Source organism: Ammospiza caudacuta, chromosome 17 (assembly GCF_027887145.1).
Source record: "Ammospiza caudacuta isolate bAmmCau1 chromosome 17, bAmmCau1.pri, whole genome shotgun sequence".
Taxonomy (NCBI): Eukaryota; Metazoa; Chordata; class Aves; order Passeriformes; family Passerellidae; genus Ammospiza; species Ammospiza caudacuta.
Window position 1 is genome coordinate 7,671,176 of NC_080609.1, and position 19,475 is coordinate 7,690,650.

At 41.5% G+C, this 19,475-nt stretch overlaps 2 protein-coding genes across 4 annotated transcripts in view; one reads left to right on the top strand and one right to left on the bottom strand.

The window, feature by feature from the left end:
• The first annotated feature begins 4,873 nt into the window (after positions 1-4,873).
• On the top strand, positions 4,874-12,530 carry SNN (stannin). 2 transcript variants are annotated; one of them, XM_058815925.1, is made up of 2 exons: positions 4,874-4,989; positions 9,847-12,530. In XM_058815925.1, exon 2 carries the CDS (start codon positions 9,930-9,932, stop codon positions 10,191-10,193), a length of 264 nt encoding a protein of 87 aa, XP_058671908.1. In that variant the 5' UTR covers positions 4,874-4,989; positions 9,847-9,929; the 3' UTR covers positions 10,194-12,530. The 2 variants fall into 2 exon arrangements, with proteins under 2 accessions (XP_058671908.1, XP_058671909.1); XM_058815926.1 differs by lacking the exon at positions 4,874-4,989 and adding an exon at positions 6,842-7,077 and having other exon boundaries at positions 9,853-12,530.
• The window catches only part of TXNDC11 (thioredoxin domain containing 11), a 30,194-nt gene continuing 21,117 nt past the window's right edge, over positions 10,399-19,475 (bottom strand). For both annotated transcript variants that reach the window (XM_058815923.1, XM_058815924.1), the window contains 4 exons: positions 18,113-18,258; positions 17,336-17,445; positions 15,866-15,946; positions 10,399-13,195 (listed from right to left, as the gene is read on the bottom strand). In XM_058815923.1, coding sequence (XP_058671906.1) covers positions 12,568-13,195; positions 15,866-15,946; positions 17,336-17,445; positions 18,113-18,258 — 965 coding nt within the window. In that variant the 3' untranslated portion in view covers positions 10,399-12,567. The remainder of the gene's footprint in view (positions 13,196-15,865; positions 15,947-17,335; positions 17,446-18,112; positions 18,259-19,475) is intronic.

Genomic DNA, 19,475 nt, shown 5'->3' on the forward strand with positions numbered 1-19,475 from the left:
GAGCTGGATTAATAATTTCTTGTGCATTTTTTTTCCCAGGTGAAATAAGAAAATATAAAACCTGCTCAAGTTGCTGGAGAGGGTCAGCTTGGTCCTATTTTCTGTGTATGTGCTCTCCAGTGACCTGTAAGTAAAGGTGCAAGATGTTATTTACACCTCCTCAAATACAGACAGCAGCAGTTTGTCCTTTTTAACAATCTCCCTACAGACCTGCAAAACTGTTCTGTGTGGTCTCTTTCCCTGATAAACTTTCTAGAGTGCACAGTGATTACTGAACACGTTTTGCACCAAGGAGTGCTACAGAACAGCAGGAAATGGAACAGATATTATGGGTGTAATATGCATCTGCTGTATATTCTCTGTGTTTCCCAGGGGAAATAGAGGGAGTAGAAATAGATGATTTATTTTACTGGCCACCATCTCAGAAGTAATACAACATATGCCCCTAATTAAAGGAACAAATATTGACAGTAATTGTTCAAAATTTAAGCATAATGAATATACAAAGAATATACTTAGAGGGACAGGGTATAACTGACAGAAGGAAACTCCAAAAACAAGTACTTTTAAAATTGCCACATTAGCAGACAAGGAGTGTGTGATGTAAATTTGCAACAATGGAAACAATTTATTTCTAACAAAAAAAAAATACAGGTGTATCATAATCTAGTCATTTATTTCTCTGACAGTGGTATAGTCCCTGAAGAGAAACAAAGAATCTCTATAATTAGTAACACTTAAAATCAACACTGCTGGAAACTATGCTTGGGTCAGAGTAGCTGTCACAGTGGCAACCACAAGTGACCCCAGAATTGTTCTGTGGATAATTCCCAGTGAAATCTACAAGCACACGTAATGTTTAAACTCTTGAGTGCTTGTGATATGAAAACATCAAAGCAGAAGGGTGTGCTTTAAATGACAGCATAAATTCAGAAAAGTGTCAAATCTCTTTATGTAAGTTATGAATATTGAGGAAGAAATTGTATTGATAAACTTGTAATTCTTCTCCAAGGAAGAGAAAAAATATCTCCTGTAGTAGCATGTTGCATGTTTACAGTTGTACATTAGTTGTGCACAGCCAAGGAGCAGCATTAAATAAATGAGAGAAAACTCTTAATTTTTTCATCCTTAGCACAGATGAAAATCAAATTACTCAATTGCTTTAACTGAGTATGCTTCAGCAGCTCCTGGTGAAGCATATAGTGGGTTCTTTGCTCCCCAGGTGTGGATCTGAGATCATTAGAGCCTTGCCCCTGCTAAAAGCCTTAAATGTTAACTGGGGATGGGTGAAGGTAACAAAGTAAGAGGAGCTTTTAAGCAATTTTGAAGGATTAACAGCCCTGCACTTTCTCCACAACAGACTGGAAATTTCCCATCCAAGCCTGCACAGAGCAAGCAGCTCATTTACAAAGATAAGAAACTGATGTGAATGAACCCACTTTGTTCTCCATGCCATTTACTAAATATGAGATACAAAATGACTATTAAAACTTTCTCAAAGGCAAAAAGTTTTCAAATTATACCAAAAGAGATTGCCAGTCTTCTTCTCTTAAGGCTGTGCTATAATTGGATGGCTTTTACCAGTCAGCTTTGTCATAATTGCATTCATGATTTTTGTACAAAAGGGCATGACCCTTCTCCCTGGAATGGATTGGGACACTTACATACAGTGGAGATTCCATCCATGGTTATGTAAGTACAGCAGGCATCTCTGGGGAGATTCAAGTAACAAAATGAGATTTAGCTATCTTAGTAAATTACTGGCCCAAAGGCTACCTCTGCATCTGCTCCCCTCACAGAAGGTTACAGCCATGGCCAATGGTACTTTGCCAGACTATTGAGACCATTAGCTACCGACAGGGGAAGTAAACAGTGTCTGCTTACTCTTACACTTCTTTCAAAAAAGATTATGAGCTTTTAAGGTTTAGTAGTGTTTTATCATCTTTTCTATGGTAGTTCAGTCATAAAGACAGTAGAAACTGATGCTGTACTACACTTATTAGATCCAAAGCTTAAACCATTATTCTTACATTAAACAATGACTTCTATAAAAATGTTCTTAACTGGCTGTGGTATCTCAGATATTCCATGCCACCATACATTTCTGATTAACCAAAATACAGGATGGTGTGCTTGGGGCAGTGTGTACCATGAAACAGCTGCTCTGCTAATGCAGTAAACTGGCTAGATGGGATTTGAGAGCAGTCCAGAGTTACCTGTCATCTTAGGAACGTCTCCTGACACACCAACATATGTAAGGGGCTGTACAGCTCCCAGGCAAAAGATGACTTGTGTCTGGATGGCTTAGAGAGCAAGTAGAGGAGGTGAGACATCCATGGGGGTACTGGGCCATATTTAGCTTTCCCGTGAACGAGAATGGAAAAGAGACCACGCACCTTGTTTCATGCTTATGGTGGACACTGCATTTAAGGAAGGAAAAATTAGTTTTACCCCATAGAAAATTTTGCAGTCAGGCTGGTTTTGATTAGAATAGAGTGAGTTTTCTTCATAGTAGCTAGTGCAGGGCTATGTTTTCAATCTTCCTTGAAAGCAGGGTTGATAATTAAAAGAGAATAATAAAATGAAGTAATCTGATTCTTTCCCTCATCCTGCTAATGGGAAGCTTGTTTGCTGACTGGGGTTAAACCACACTATAAACTGTGTGTAAAACAAGTTTTTTCTGGAAGTTATAGTGACTCCCAAACTTGATCTTCTGTCACAGTCTATTTCTTCAAAACTCATTCTTCAAAACTCAGAGGAGCCTCAAACAAGTTGGGATCTCTGTTACCAATAACTATACCACATCAGAGAAGTCGCAATATTCTTTTTTACTCCAGTAACGACCAACCTCAGCCGAAGGGTGACAAATCCCTGTATTGAGCAATTTCCTAACTGCAGCACCATGGCATGAATTACCGAGTAAAGCTGGTATAGTGGGAATGCGACCTTTCTGCAGGTTTGAGGCAGACGCCCTCAGGGAGGCCGGCGCTGTCTGCTCGGGGCCACGGAACGAGGGCTGGCCGGGCCCTCAGTGCCGCCAACACCGCGGCGGCTCAGGCGTGGCCTCCGCTAACAGCGCCCCGTCCTGTTGCTGCCCGGTGAAACCAGAAGGCGCCTCTTGCAGGATCACAGAGGTGTCTGAGGGCTTATAGCCCGGCGGGGATGGCGAGAAGAGCGCTGGGGCTGGGTCAGCGACGTCCAACGCCCTCAGTGCCTGGCGGGGGCGGCTGTGCCCTCACGCCCTCGCCTTGATGCCGCGCGGGGCTCAGGGCTGAGGGCTGAGCCGCCGCGGGGAAGGAGCGCGGCCCTTCAAGGGAGCCCTTCAGCCTTCCGCAGGCCGCCGGCCCCGAGACCCACCAAGCAACGTCTGGAAAACATGTCCTATGGAAAGTGGCTGAGGGAGCTGGGTTTGTATAGTCCCGACGAGATTCCGGGCGGACCTCATCACTCTCTACAACTGCCTGAAAGGATGTTGTAGTGGGCTGGGGGCCGCTCTCTTCTGTCGTGCCCACAGTGAGGGGAGCAGAGGAAATGGCTTTAAGCTGGCACGGCGGCTGTTTGGGTAGCCAGGCAATGGAACAGGTTGCCCAGGGCGGTGGTGGCGGCACTATCCCCGGTGGTGTTTAAGAGGAAGAGGCGTCTGGATGTGGCGCTGGTTGATGTGGTTTAGAGATTTTGGGGTGATTCTGAAAGTGCTAGATTGACGGTTCGACTGAACAGTATTAAAGATCTTTTCCAACCTCGATGATTCCACGATTCCATGCCTCTATGATTCTCCGACTCTGTGATTCTCTTCTGTGATTCCATCCTCACCCCTCGCGGCGTGGGGCGGGACCCACGGCGGCTGTCACGGAAAGGGAGGGAAGGGCCGCGGGCGCCCCGCCCGTCAGCTGTTGCTGCCCGGGCCCCGATTGGTGCCGCGCGGCGCCGCCCGGCCCCCGCTATAAGGCGGAGGCGCGGGCGGGGAAGGAGCTGCCGCGGCCGCGGCGAGGCTGGCGGGTGCGTGGGGCTGCTGCGGGATGGTGACCGCGGGCGAGCGATCCGGGGGCGGGAGAGGCGCGGCTCGGTTCCTTGCGGGGCGGGGGTGGGCGGGCTCGCCGTGCTGTGAGCCGGGGCGGGGGGTCGGTGAGGCGGGCGGGGACCCGCGCTGGGGTCGGGGCCGCCAGAGTTCCCCCCGAGTTCCCCCGCCCTGGGCCGGGGCCGCCCCTTCTCGCTCTTTGTGTCCGCGCCCGGCCCTGCCGGGTTCCGAGCGGTGCTGAGCGCCCCGCAGGCCTCGCGTGGGCCCCGTGGGTGACTCGGGGCTCCACCGGCCCGCGCTGCCTCGCCCGGGGCTCGGCCCCGTCTCCCGGCGCTTTGCAGCCGCCCTGCCGTGCTGCAGTCACAAGGCGATGCCTCACGGATCGTCGGCGCCTGCTCGGGGTGGGCGCCGGGCTCCTCTCGGCTGGAGAGGCTCGTCCCTGCTCGCCCAGTGCGAGGAGTTCGGTACGTGCTGCAGGGTTATGTCCAAAGCGACCTTTGCAATGACAATCCGGGAGTTTTCGGTAACGCAAGTTGCTCAAACTGAGTCTTGTTCCTTCCTCTGAGTATCTGCAGTGTACCGTGCCGTCTCGTGCTCTTCCTTTTCCTGACACAAGTGTAGGTGTAGACATTACACTTGTCAGTAGAAATTGCTTTTGAATAAAACCTAAAGAACTTGAAACCGCTTGTGAGACTGTTACCTTGATTAGCAGGTAAGTGGAACAGTAAGGGATCTTTCCCTGAAAGCTTGTGCCAGACTGGTTAGTAGTTAAACATGATTATGTCACTGGAAAGCTAAAAGTGAAAGGCACTCAGGATGCAGAGCAGCTAGAGACCAATGTGATCACTCTCCACAGGGGAAGAGCAAGAAGGAAGACTTGCCAGACAAGATCCAAAACCAGTGTGACCTTCGCCTTTAATAAGGTGATTCAGAAACTGTGTGCGTAGAGGACTCCTAGCCAGAGCTGCTTCCTGCAGGTATGTGACTGACTCCCGGCATACTTGCTGTCTAAAGTTTTGAGCTGTGTGTAAAAATGGTTTGACTGTCAGAAACATCAGGTGCTGTGTGTAGTTGCTGTTACACAAAGCCATTTAAAAAAACCCCAAAATTACACATTTGGAGAGCTACCTTGAATCTAAGTAAAAAAAACCCTGGTTTTATGAGCAAACTTAATGTTGGCATCTCAGTAATTTTTTAATATATCAAGAACTAAGCTATGCCAGGGGATATATGCAACGTAATACTTCTGGTAATCGAATGTCAGAAATTACTCTTGCCATGTCAGGACAGACTCTTCATTAGAGCACCATGTGGATGTGATACTGACAGATAAAATCTGGAGTCTGACAGATGTTTTGGCAGCCATGCAATTGCCTCTGAAGTCAACATAGTCTTAACACTGTAAGCCTGTTTCCAGTTCTGCATTAACTGGCTGACTTGCCTGTCAGGCAGTTACAGCATAAACCTCCTCCACTTACTGTGCTGCTGAGAGCCTGTCTGCTCTTTCAACTGTTGTCATGTCTGGAAAACATCTTAGACTACTGCTTTCTCATCTCTCCATCTTGCTGTCTTCTGTAAACTACCAACTTCTGTGTGGTTTAGCTTGGTGCAAAGCTTTAAAGTGACTCTTGATTAAGTCTAAGGTACCACTACACCTCATGTGGGAACTAACTGCTGTTCCAGCCAATGCTGATAGGTATTGGCTTTTGTTCCAGAGTGTCTAACAATTGCCTGAATGCTAAGTTCTTGGAATTCTGTCCACAGCTAATTAGCCACAGAAAAGCCCCGTTCTTCTATTCCTCATCAAAGCTATAGCAAGGGTGGGAAGAGATGATTTGCATTGAAACGTTCTACTAAACAGCTCCCTACTTCTAAAATAGCCTCTGGCCAAGCCCCAGCTTGTGCAAGGTAACTTGGCATTATCACAAGGAGGTGGTATTAACTGGAGTTAATGAGGAATAACAGTGATGCCATTTTTTTATGTGCAAGTGGTGAAGCCTGAGCACTCCTGTATTGTAAAGCCCTTGATTTCTATGGGTAGTGTGGGTGCTATACACACTTGTGTGCCAGTGGTAAGTGTACAGCACTGATCTTCCCAGTGGGTTCTCCCCTTGTCTTCCATTGGCAAGAGGTGTGTTACTGTGATGGGTATGCAGCATTCCTCTAGAGGGATTTTACTAGAGAAGCAGGAGAAAGCATTTTTCACAATTAGAAGCATGTTGATTTAGAAGCTGTTGTTGGAGGCTTTTTAAGGAAACCATTCTGATTCTTTTAAAAAAATTGAGCTGAAGGTCACTCTGATTAGTTTTATTCTCACTTCTTTACTGTGCCCCATTTAACTTACTTTAGGTGGAATACTGTAATACAGTAGTTTCCACCTCCTCCCCTTCCTGCCACCTCCCTCCCCAAAAAAGCCAAAATACTTAAACCTTGAACATAACTCCTTGATGAGGACTTCAGTATATCTGGTGAACTATAGTAAACTTGCTTTTGAAGCCTCTCCCTACAGCTTTGGCTTGAATGGTAGCAGTGAAACATGCCTGTGGGCATTAAAAATAGTGACCTTAGCAGCATAATGCCTGTAATAATGAAAAACTTGGTTTAGGAACTAATTTCAGTCTTGCACTGCATTTGTCCCCTAGCAGCTTTCTGCAGTTCTGACTGCCTTTTTGTTTTTCCTTTAGTTACAGCTTCTGAATTGGATAATAAATCTTCACAAATGAATTTCTGAGTAGAAGCTGATATTAAGCAAAAAAGAAAAGCAAGTTAATTATGGAAAAATGGTTTCTAGCTGATGTTTTCACTGCTTGATTGCTGTAAGAACTAAAATAGGCTATTTGCAGTTCACACCAGTCATCTGACTAATCTTGCTAATGAGTAAATATGCTTAGATGCTTAATTTGATAGCAATTGTGGTGGGAAGGGACATAGCTCTACAAGTGCCACCAAATATATGGATGGTGATGGCAATCCCTTTGAAGATCAGAATTTTACAGCCTCTAAGTGATGAACAAAGGCAGTGCTGCTCCTGGCATGCTCAGAGGGCCTTTTTAGCTCAGGTAGGCTTTAAGGGGAAAGTGAGTCTGAACAATTTGTAGCCTTTAAATCAATTTAAGGGGATCTACAAAATACAGTGTTTCCCCTATCAAGGAGAGTACAGAGACAGCTTAATCTGGATTCCAGTTAGTTGCTGGTGGAAAGAATGGTTGCAAGGTTGGAGCTGTCTGTCCAGAAAACAACACAATCCCAAGGCTTCTCCAGAAGTTCTTGCTGATGTAGTTACAACACGCAAATGTACCGTGCTAACACTGCAGGAGAGCTTTAGTTCCAGCTGTACAATGACCTAAAGCCAGAAAAATAGCAGTGTGAGCTAGCAACAACACTGTAGCTTCCAAACTATCTAAAGCTACTGTCACACACTTCTAACTAGTTGTTTGTGCCATCTGTACAGATGCTTAATACCTGACTTTACATAAGGTGCTGGCTCTCAAATCCCTGAGTGGGAAGAGGATATGCCTGAAGGAAGGATGCCTGCACTTTGTCATTGAGAGGTGAAGTTATTTGAATTCTAAATCAAATAGAAAACATTCAGAATTTTAAAGGTAACCTATGGATTTGACCAAGAAAGGCCTTGAAGAGGAATCTGTAAGTTGCTGTGTTGGACTCAAAATTGTCAAGTCATCATAAATCAATCTTGTGCATCCTGAAATAAGATTGCCAGAAAATCCTGGTGATGTGAAGTTTCATACTTTATATGGTTGATGCTGTCTAGTCACAGACTGGTGGAGGGGTAGCATCTGCAATAGTTTCCACTATGAAAAACTATTTTCTAGGTGACAGTAACTGCTTAATGTAAGGCTATATGCTGACCCAAAGTGCTGTAGAGGAACAGTAGGCTGTCACAATAGTGCAAGCTGCAGAAGAAGCCTCAGTGTGGCTGTGCAGTGTCTGCATGTGAAGCAATGTAAACTATCTTTTATGCTGATGCTGTACTGTTTTGGCTGGATCAAACAGTGCTGCTCTTCAGACATGCCCTGAGGAAAATGAACTACATGAAAGTCACTCTTAATCACCCTCAGCTGATCACCCTGTGTTGAATAAGCATTGCAGAACCAAGGTGATTATTGCAAATCATAGAATACTTGGGCTGCAGTGGGCACACAGCCCTGCTGAGGGTGTGTAGTGTGGTCAGGTTTGGTTTTACTATTTAGGCAAAACTGAGTCTGCAGAACTTGGCTGGTTGTATCAGATACACTACAAGCTATTGATTGCTGTAGTTTACAGGGCTGGAAATGTAACCAGAGTGCAAGCTATGTGACACTGGATTCTAATGGCACCTGCTGAACTCTATAGTGGTGTCCTTGCTGAAATGGTGATACACATGGGTCTGTTATTCCATGACACATCAAGGAGCAAACTTGGTCTGTGGCTTGAGCTGTCTTGGTAAGGATCCTGCACTGTAATTGCCTTGATTTGTGTTGAAATGCAGGTGAGACGTGGTGCAGTTGGGTGTCACTCACTGTGACCCAGTGGTCCTGGGTCAGGGTGGGTTAAGACTGACTCCTGAGGGGTTTTTTATGAAGATGCTGTACTTGCACAGCAGTGATGGTGAGGAGGAGCCTTTCCTGGATAAGGGTATGTGACCCTCATCAGACAGCAGCCAGAAGAGACTTGTGTTACTGCCAGTCAGTGGGAACAGGTCCAGAGACAGGCACATGTGCACTTGGAGCTGGCCTTAGAGCCTCTAAGGATTGCACCTTTGTACCTGAAATGGCAGCATTGAGCCCCAACCTGATTTTTACAGTAGTACAGAGGTAAGAGATGTTCCTGGCTAGGACTGGTCTGGTCTCTCTATAGTCTTGCATGAGTTTGTGTTTTGTTGAAGAGCTAGGGTAGTAGGAAAGAAACAAGCTATTCATTCATTACCTTTTATGTCCTAGTTGAAGGAAGGAAAGTGAAGCTGTCATCTTTATACACAGTAACTTTGAAACTAAAGACAAGGCTCACATGACTTTTAAAAATAGGGTTGTGAATTTGGAAGAAGTAACAAAAGACATTTACCTGTATATTTTTTCCTGCAAACACTATAGCAAACTAAGGTAGTCTTGGAGCTCTTCCAGTTTCCTGCTGCTGCCTCTCTCCCAATTCCAGCTGCAGTCCTAATGGACTATGTTTCTCTTGTAGTTTTAAAGCCACCAAGAGGAGCAGAAGCTTCCATTGTGCTTTGTTAGTTTTAAATACAGCTCTACCTGCTTTTTGTGAAAATAGCAACAGATGTTTTATGTGCTCAATGAACAAACAATTACCACGTACCCAGCCCTTGTAAGCAGATCAGTGTTATAGAAAGACTTGTAGTAATGCATTAGCACTGCAATTACCTTCACAATTGGCTTACCAGTCCTGGAATTGTTAGTATATAAGAAGGATGTTATTAAATTTTAAAAAAGGCCAGACACTCAAATGTATCTATAGAATTCCTTGAGGAAAATTAAAGGTAGCTGAATTGCTACCTTGTCACAGATTTGAGATTTCACTTGTGATACAGCATTTGTATGAACAGTCTTGAATCTCCCTGTGCTAAATCGTAATTCCATAGAGCTTTCAGTCTTGTCTTGTACCTCCTAGTGAAAATTGTTACCTCTTAGTAGGTTGACCATGTGCTATCTTAAGCATGTCAGGAGCCAAAACATGGTTCTGTGATTCTGTGATGAAGCAGCATAAAGCACTGGAGTGCAAGAGGCTCACATGCCCTTGTGGACAATACCAGCCATGAATATAATATTGCTGAATGCAGTAAAACTGCACAAATTCATTATTTATTTTTAAACCTGCAGGAGTTTGAAGATGCATCAAGACTGATAGTGAGGATAGAAAAATCTCCTGAAGAAGAGCAGAGCCTGAACTATTGGCCATGTCCATCACAGATCACAGCCCCAGCACGGGAGTGGTGACTGTCATCGTTACCCTGATCGCTATTGCGGCTCTGGGAGCGCTGATTCTGGGCTGCTGGTGCTACCTGCGCCTGCAGAAGCTCAGCCAGTCTGAGGATGAGGAAAGCATTGTGGGTGAGGGAGAAACCAAAGAGCCCTTTCTGCTGGTGCAGTACTCTGCTAAAGGACCCTGTGTGGAGAGGAAAGCTAAGCTAACTCCAAATGGCCCAGAAGCACACAGCTAACTCAGAGCAACACCTGCAGATGGGCTGTGATTATGATGTGTAACCAGCAGAAGCATCTCAATACTGTGAAGAACCTGGTCTCCTGCACAGTACTCATCAGAAAACATCCTGATGAGCATTAAATAAGCTTTGTTTGCAACTGCATGCACTGAGAAGTTGCATTTTGCATCAGCTGTGTATCCTAATTCCTCTGTGGCAGGAGCTGACTGGCCTGGTGTAATGTCCATTGCCGGCAATGGGCACAGGGATATACTGGTGTGAAGAGACTACTACTGTATTTTGTTACTTGAATGTTCAGCTGAGCCTATTTTGATGGAGCTACTACTGTAATGTGAACTACTTTACAACTGTGAACTGTAAATAGGCTGTCAAAACTTCTTGCTTTGTGTTCTGTAGCATATGATGCAACTGTATATAATACACTGGGACTCCTGAACCACTACCATGGATGGGACTCCAGACCTTCCAAACCAGATCTGCAGTTCCAGCTTGCTTCTGCTGCTAGATGGAGTGTGCAGCCAGAACTCCTTCTTTGAACAGTTTATTGGATGATGCAGAGTACTTCATTTAAAAAGAAAGGATAAGCCTTCAGTAATATACTGAAGTAGGAAACACAGGAGCAAGAAAGGAAAAGTTGCTTTAGCTGCAGCTATGTTGGGTAAACTTTTGGCTGCCAGGACTGAGTTCTCTATGTAGCTACTGCTAGGAAACTGCCATTTTGATGGATTCCAGCCTGGGAACTTGTGATGGATACTGAACCCTCAGGGGAAGTCCAGATGGTTTCCAGGTGTTTGAAATGGCAGTAGAGCAGGCTTCTGTCTTCCATAGGTCTGTGTGCTGAAACTGCTTAGTGGTTACTTAGCAGAACTGGCTTAAGTGCAACTAGTATAAATTCTTCCTAGAACAATGGTTTGTGTACTTAGAGTGTATGTTAACAGCCTGTTAAAAAAAGGCATTTTGTAATACATGCAGACTCTAGAATTCAGTTAATGCATCTTGTATGTAACTTTTGATGGAACTGTACTACAACAGGAGAAGTTTCAGTCTTTTCTACTATTGACAGGGGCAAGAGTTATTGCTGGTCAGTTTGTAGAAGTTTTTAGCAAGCAATGGCCAAGTCCTTTGAGATAACACATTTCCTGCTCTGTGCTGGAGTTCAGCTATAGGAACTGTAAAAAGATGTTAAATGGGAAGTTCTGGACTGCAAAGGTTTTGGGGAGAGAAGAAGGAACAACACTGAGCAGCCACTGGCAGCTTACGTATTCTAAAATTCTTCCTGTAGGGACACATGCTTTGAGGTCACTGGCCTGTTTTCTATTACTTTATACATGGCCTCCTTTGCATACTGATGTTTTTAAACACTTAATTACCTAGCCTTAATTCAGCTCCAGAGGAAGCATTAGACTTGCTTCTTGTACTTGTACATATGGAATAACTTAAGGCCTAGCAAGCTTGCTTGAGAATTTCAACTATATGCAAGGCAAGAATGGCCTAGACAAAAAGTTGTCCCCTTCTTCTACACTAAGATGTTGAATTGCTTTGTTAGTGCTACATTTGCCTTTTTAAAATTGAAAGCTGTAATTTGAAGCAAAAAATTGCTGTCAGTAGTAAAAAGCTCCTGCTGTTGCCTCTTGAGTACAACATATGGGGTACAGCTGATAATGTTCTTACCCTGACACATGCTTTTAAAAATACTGCTCTCAACAGACCTGCATGTACAGTCAGACCACTCCACTTAAATAGCTGTACTTGAGACCTCTAAAAAGCAAAGAAAAAAAGGATTCATTCAGTAAGACTTCCTCTAGTTTTCAGTAGAGGACAGTTCACACATGGCTCTTGTGGTTTCCAGACAATCAGAATACCTGTATACAAAAGTGATACAAAGTGCTGAAGTTTGAGAACAGAACAGTTGTAGCAAGATGACTTTGTCCATTCAAGTTTACTGATTACACAGATAAAGTGTCTATTTTAATTCAGCAAAGAGAATGCAGTGTAAAGGGCAAATTTCAGAAATTATGGAAAAGTATAAATCAAAGGTCTGATTTCCTTTCTAGCAGCCATAAGAGAAAGCCAGTGAAAACTAACTGGTCCTTAGTCAGAGGTGCTGCACACTGCTGCCCCTACAAACCAGTATCTTTCATTTAAATGGATAGGCGTTTGCAAGTTAGTGCAATAGTAAAGTGCAGAAAGTGTTTTCCATTCTCCTCTTCTCTTAAGATGGGGTATCTAATAAGTTGTTCAAGTATACAAAAATATTCCATTTGATTTTTCTTTTTCTAGATCATGTGGGGGGAAGTCTTTATTTACAATGAATGTCAATAAAATTTGCATAAATACCTACCCAATACTGCATCACTTGACTTTGTGTAAGCAATTATTCTGTCCTATTTCCACTACTGTGCTCTGTCTCTATGGTATCAATATTATCAATCCTTTTTTCCTCTAAAGCAGCAGTAGCTGTTGAAAGTGATATATCATTATCTTCAGGAAGTGTTTGCTCAGATTGAAGGGGTTCTTCAATTTCATCTTTGCTCTGTAGCTTTCCTCCTCTTGATGCCACCAGAATTCTCAGTAAAGCATTTTCTTTAAGGAGGTTTTCTGATGCATCAGCTAATTCTTGAAGCTTTTCAGCCATTTCTAACAATTCTTGATTCTTCTGGTCATATGTGGCCTGTAATTGCTCACTGTGGAGCTGCAGAGTCTTGTGCTGCTTTTCCAGTGTGTGTTTTTGCTGCTGCAGTCTCTGCTCCTCTCTCCTGGCTTCAGAGAGCTGTGCTTCAAGCTGGTCATGGGCCTGATGAAGGGCACTGATTTCTGATCTCAACTTCTGAATTTCTCTCTCCAAGTGTGAGATGTGTCCTTGCTGTAGAACTGACTCTCTATGTAGGCATTCTTTGGTACAGGGCTCTGATGGAGAAAGACTTGAATGATGTAAAATGAATTTCAGGAGATTGGGAAGGTTAACTGAAAAGTCTTCAGGGAACTTCACACTTTGCTCCTTCCTAGAAGGACATAACAAGTTAATAGTAAAGTACTCTGGAAGGTTAAGCATAATTTTACCTAAGCATCTGCTGTTTAACTCCAACTTGATACCTTATTTTTTATCAAGTATGGTTAGTACAGCAGCTAAGAGAAAACCTAAACTCATGTAATAGAGATAGATCACACAGATTTTCTTTTGATGTTCATTTTTCCCTGTGTTCCATCTGAGTGCTCTAAGCATCTCTGCATGGGACTGGTATTTGAAGAAAAATTCTGTTAAATCTCAGAACAGATTTAATTCTTAAAAAAGAAATATTCATGATCATGGGTTATGAGCTTCAAGTACATATTAAAGCATCACCGTATGATCAGAGTACAGTGCCATTAGTATTTGTAAGTTGAAGGATGATGTTTAAATGTTCTTAAGTGTACGTATATTAATTAGACTCTAAGTCCAGATATATAAAGCTACACAATGGGAAATCACTATTTTGATTAGAAAAAGCAGTAGCTTAGTGAGTTCCAGCACCTGAAAGCCATGGCAAGGGAGCAGTTTGCTTTTAAACAGTAAGTCACTTTAGTCAGCAGTAAGGCCTGTCAAAAAATAAATCTCTTCACTTGTTCCTTTTACTGCTTTGTCTTTATGTCATAAGTAATGAGGAAGCAAACCAAACAAGGTTTTTCTGTTGGTGTTTTTCCCCCCCTGAAGCTGTGAATACTAAGCCCAGCATATGGAGCAGGTAAGCCTCCTGGCCTTCTGCAACAGCACAAACTGTTAGAACAAGAAAGGCCAAGAACAGCAAGTACTGAATTTCTTCCTCAAGACTATCAGCCACTAAAAACCAGTTCCAGCTGTGACAAATGTTACAATTACTGCCCTTTGTGAACCCTATGCACACATATAAAGCCAACTATCCTCTAAGGACTAGACTGGAAGTCACTCCTGCTCTTCTCTTCCTGAACCAGTTCCACCTTCAGCCTTTCACTCAGCATGTTCCAGTGTAACACAATTTCTCTTCCTCCTGCAGCACAGCCACTTCCACCTCACCCTGTACAACTGGGAAACCACCTAATAGTTTATCACTTTGGGTCTGCTCCAGCTTTGCCTGTTGGCAGTGTATTCTCTCTTTCCTGAGGCAGCCATCAAAACAAGGAAGAAAAGCTTAGTTTGCTTCCATCTGGCTGTCAAACTGATGACTAGAGTAATGGTAAGTAGCATACATTCAGATATGGGTTAATTATTTAAGTGAGAAGAAGGACAGAGAATAAGCCCAAACAAAAATGATTGCAAAGCAAGAAAGCCAGATTCAACTACAAAGCCTAAAGGCTCATGGTGCTCTTGAACAACACAAACCAGATAACTCTTTATGTCCCCTTGTGTTTAACATCATGTCCTGAATTGGTTACAATGTGCATCTGGAACAGGGGAGTTCCTTCCTTACCAATTACACTTCCCTCAAAAATGCCTTCTGTAAAATCCAACTCATAAACATGTGGGATATAAAAACATTTCATTTCATTTACTGAAAACCACTTACTGTACAGCAGGTAGAAGACAGATACCATCTTTTATCAATAATTCAAGAACTTCAGTCAGATGAGGCTCCTGCTCATCAAGATTAAGCTATTTCTGGCAGAGTGAGCACCATGAGTGTTCCTCCCCTGCAGATTCCTGATGATGGACCAAGTTACTCTTGTAATTACCATCAGCAGTTGCTCAGCTGACTATCAGCTCCCATCCCAGATTAAAGAATCACAACATAATTTAAGCAAAAAATAGTCTATGCTAAATCAAAATTGACTCTCTATATTGTGGCAATGTTTTATTACATCATCATCTATTTTTATTGATCAAAACCACAGCATGTATCAAAGAAGCTAAAAGGCTATTTAAAACAAATAGCAGAACAAAACAATAACAGCATGTCGTGGAAAGAAATTGAGAACAGAGTTAATTTGCAAAAATTGTCTCATAAGGCAAATGGATAAGAAGCTGCATTAAAAAGCCCTAGTATGAGGCACCTTTATATCCAAAATGAATATGTGGCTACTCTAGTAGTCCTCCAGGTACTACAAATACTATCAGATCCTAATTTTCTTGATTACTCACATGCAGCAAAATATAAAAAACATTGGAGAGGAAAAGCAGGAGTGAAAGAGGTAAGGTACCTGTATAAAGCCAGTTGGAACATTATAAAAATAATAATAATCTTAATAAAATAATCTTAATAAAAGTACTCAGTCTGTCCCTCCAGAGACTGTCTAGAGCATTACAGAGACAGAGACCAAACAAGTACCTATGAAAAGAATCAGGGAACTGATCAGTTGGGGTGGCTCAGAACTGATATAAACAAAACTCACTCTGTATTGGATTAAAACATCTATGGCAAAACTTAAGGCACAAATTCAGAGTTTTTGTGGTACATAGCTGCCCAGTACCAGTAGACTGAATTCCCATTTGCTGATGGTAAGAGCCTTTGAGGGAGAAGGGTGGAAATCTGGGAGTGTTGGTTGGGTTATTTTGTTGTTTTCCTGGTGGTTTTTTTCCTTAGAATATGAATGTGGTAAGAATGCATCTACAGAAATGAATTAATCTTTGGCTTTTTTCTCTACTAAGACACGTAACCAGATAATTACTGCAGCTCAGTAAAATAGAAGTTAAAAAACCACAGGCACAAGAATTACTTTACCTCTGATGAGGAAAAAATAAAATGGTTGGGAGACGGTCTGTCATAAATTCCCAGGGAAGGTCATTTCGAGTCACATCAATTCTGTGAGGAAAAGACACACTGATGAAGAGAACAGGCAGATGAACAATCTGCATTTCCTTGTAAAACGCCATTTTAGGGATTGGGAAGAAGGAAATCTTAAGTATCTGTGAAAGAAGTCTAAATGTGTTCTGCCAGAAATACATTGTGCATGAGTCAGCAGAATTAATCACCAATATTCAAGCTGCTGACTCTCAGTTTAACAAATATCTGTGTGGGTTTTTCTCTTGAATAGTATGTTCAATTCTGCAACTGCTCTCAGCCAGCAATTAAACCCCAGTTGCTCTCTGTGTACACACAGTGCACACATTGTGTACACATCTTCCTTCTGAGACAGACACACCAAACATGAGACAAGTTATTTTTAGTCCCTAATTTGTTCCTCAAGTACATCTCTTAATATTGTCCCCTCGAGTAGTTTTGGGAGTAAATTATTTTGCTTCTTCCAAGGATAAGCACATGCTTAAAGGCACTTTTTTCCCTAAAGCTCTGAGTAGAAAGGAACCCATGGTTCAACTGTTTGTTACTGTTTTCTTCAGAATTTTAGGGCTTCTTTTCACAAATAAATTTCTTATTAATTACAAATAATTATAGAATAAAACAGACAATCACATCAGTAATACTGCTATGAAAATAATGGAGCAAAAGAGAGAACTTCAAAGTCAGGCAAGAGAATGGATGTAGCCTTGGGAACAGCATCACATCTGTGGCAATAAAGCCACAATTACAAACAGGGATAAAACCCCAGATTTTTAATTGATTTATTTTTTCTCTACATCTCATGCTGTCTCCTGGAGTAAGTTCAGTCAGAATCAAATAAAGATGCAATCAGAGCAGATGTTTTAAGTATTTAGGTATTATTATCACATACATGAACAAGAATGTTTCAGTTGCACCGAAATATTAATAACCCTGGAAACACCAAAGAAAACAATAGGGTTTTTAACATATAAATATATTTCTGTAAACTGGTTTGGCTGGGGTAAAGTTAATTTTGTTTACCACAGGATGTAGATTGCCATTTTAGATTTGTGATGCAAATGATGTTGCTAACAAATACATATACACACACACACACACACAAATAGCATATTACTATTTGCTACAAATCACCACAAAGTTATGGATTCACTTCCTGAAATTAGGAAGTTTCAAGGTTAATTGCACAGTTTAAAAATTAATTTTAATGAAAGTGGATAACTACTGCAGTGAGATTGAAAATCACCAAATATATACAAAGTAAAACAAAACAATGCATTCAAAGAAAAATGAAGCAGATGACATTCACATCTATATTGCATGGTTGTAGAGAAAAAAAAGTATTTATTTTCTAGGCTGATGACCTCAGTGATCTTAAATTATTCTGGAAAGATGAAATTAGAATCTTTTTACCTTGCCACAGTGAAACTGTCAGGAGGCAAAAGCCGAGCAAGTTGAATAAAGATGTGATTAAGAGAAGCACAGAATCCACACCACTGTGCATAATACAGCAGCAAGACATTCTGGAAAATGAAATGGAGAAGAGTTTGATTAGTTGTTGGAGGTAATCTGCAGAAAGGAAGACTAGCTTTCACACCATCTAGCATGGGAACTGTTGAAATATGAAAGCAATTTTTTCCTAATATTAATGAACTTTATTGTAAATTATTCACTGCTGCTCTCTGACCACTGAGTTAATACACAAAAATTATTGGGGAATTCTCTTTCCATAAAGTCAAAATGAAAAGATTTAGTTTAGGATCATTCCCTTTAAGTGAAAATGCACCAAACTTTACTACACTTCCCAAGATTCTTTTGCGATCTTAAATTCTATATATCTAACACTGACTGTACACTTCATATGGAGGGAAAAATAATGTCCAGACTTCTGCTTTCTGCCTCTGACTGGCAAAGCAGGGCTGGGGCTGCTGGAAACCAACTGGAGATGCATTCACTGCAGACTTGAATGACAATGGATTTTCCTTACTATCACGTATTTTACAAAATCAAGGCAATTTAACTGTACTCAGGATGACATCTGTTCTCATGGCACGCAACTGGAAAGCTTTTGAATTCTTACAAAACACTGTATTTTATGTTATAAGTAAGAAAAGCATGTCAATATTAAACATGCCCTTCCTAAAATCCATGCCCTGATCTGTGAGAAGCTGCAGGGTGACTTGGGGCTACCTTGGCACTCAGGAACACGGTCTGGTGGAAGGTGCTCGTGGTCACTTCAGTCACCACATGCTCCTCATCAAAATGGACTGAAGGGTCATCAACCAGATGCCTTTTCAAGGGACTGTAGAGAACGCTGAAGTTTTTAATGAAGGTCTCTGAAATGAAATTGATACATATCAAAGTTATTGCGGTTTTGCAGAGGTGATTTTGGTACTTTTTGCTTTAGAACTCAGAAGAACTAACAGAGAAAATACAGACTGAAATCTGGTTTCATGTCATTAATTTCTGACAGTTTGGTAACCACAACTGATGTGAAAACAGGATAAACCTTCACTGTTTGTTTTTTATTTTGCTCATTACAGTCTTGTCAGTTGCCACACTGGATTTTAATCTTGTGTCAATGTGCCATAATAATAATATTGTATTCTCCTAATGACACACCTGCTAAATCATAAACAGTAACCTCTCAATTTTTTGAACTTATATATATATATATTGAAAGGTTCCACTTAGTTCCACATTTATTTGCATTTTTTCTTCCATTTTTAATTACTTTCTCTGTAATTCTTTTCTTTTGACCTTTAAACATCTGCTATTTCCATGCCAATATCACCCATCCCCTTTGTCTACCAGTGACCACCTTCCTCTTTGTTCTACTTTCTCCTTAATTTTAAGATATTTAGCAAGTAGCTGGCAACTGGTAAAAATTTAAAATAAGCTCCAAACCCTCAATTACCTTCAGCTACACTACTCTGAGCCTGAACTACATTCTCAAAATTGCTGCAAGGCATCAGCAATATCCTTCTTTTCAACTTGGATAGAGAAGAATTATTCTGTGCATTAAGAAATAAGTATATTTAATAATCAAGAAAAAAAGGTAAAATATGAAAAAACATTTAAAAGAATTGTTTTATCAAACAGAAACGACTTTGTGCTTGTGTTTCCAGCATAAAAACTAGGCCCAAGTAAAAGTGGCACTTTTGTACAGACATACAAAATACCAGATCAGCAAGTTTATCTCTGAAATGTGATCAGCAGTACATTTAGTTCCTTATTTACTATTCAGCATTCCATTTAAATCTCACACTAGGCCAAAAGAGGATTTTTTTTCTTTTCAGATCTCCAGACTTGGAATACTTATTTTATTTTAATTAACGCCTTTCTTTCATTACTCTTTTATCATGCTTACATATTCCCGAATTTCTAGAAACCATCTATAAAGACTGAGATCTGACAAAAGTATTAAGCACCCAATGATTTGTTTTGATATTATGAAATATTAAGTCAAAATCTTAAGGAATTAAAATAAAAAGCACCAAACCCAATCATAAATCAGAGACTCCTTGATAAAATATGAAGAAGCAAAAGTTTT

Excerpts from the sequence above, each read along its gene's own strand:
- SNN (XM_058815925.1), top strand. The coding sequence starts at position 9,930 with ATGTCCATCACAGATCACAGCCCCAGCACGGGAGTGGTGACTGTCATC.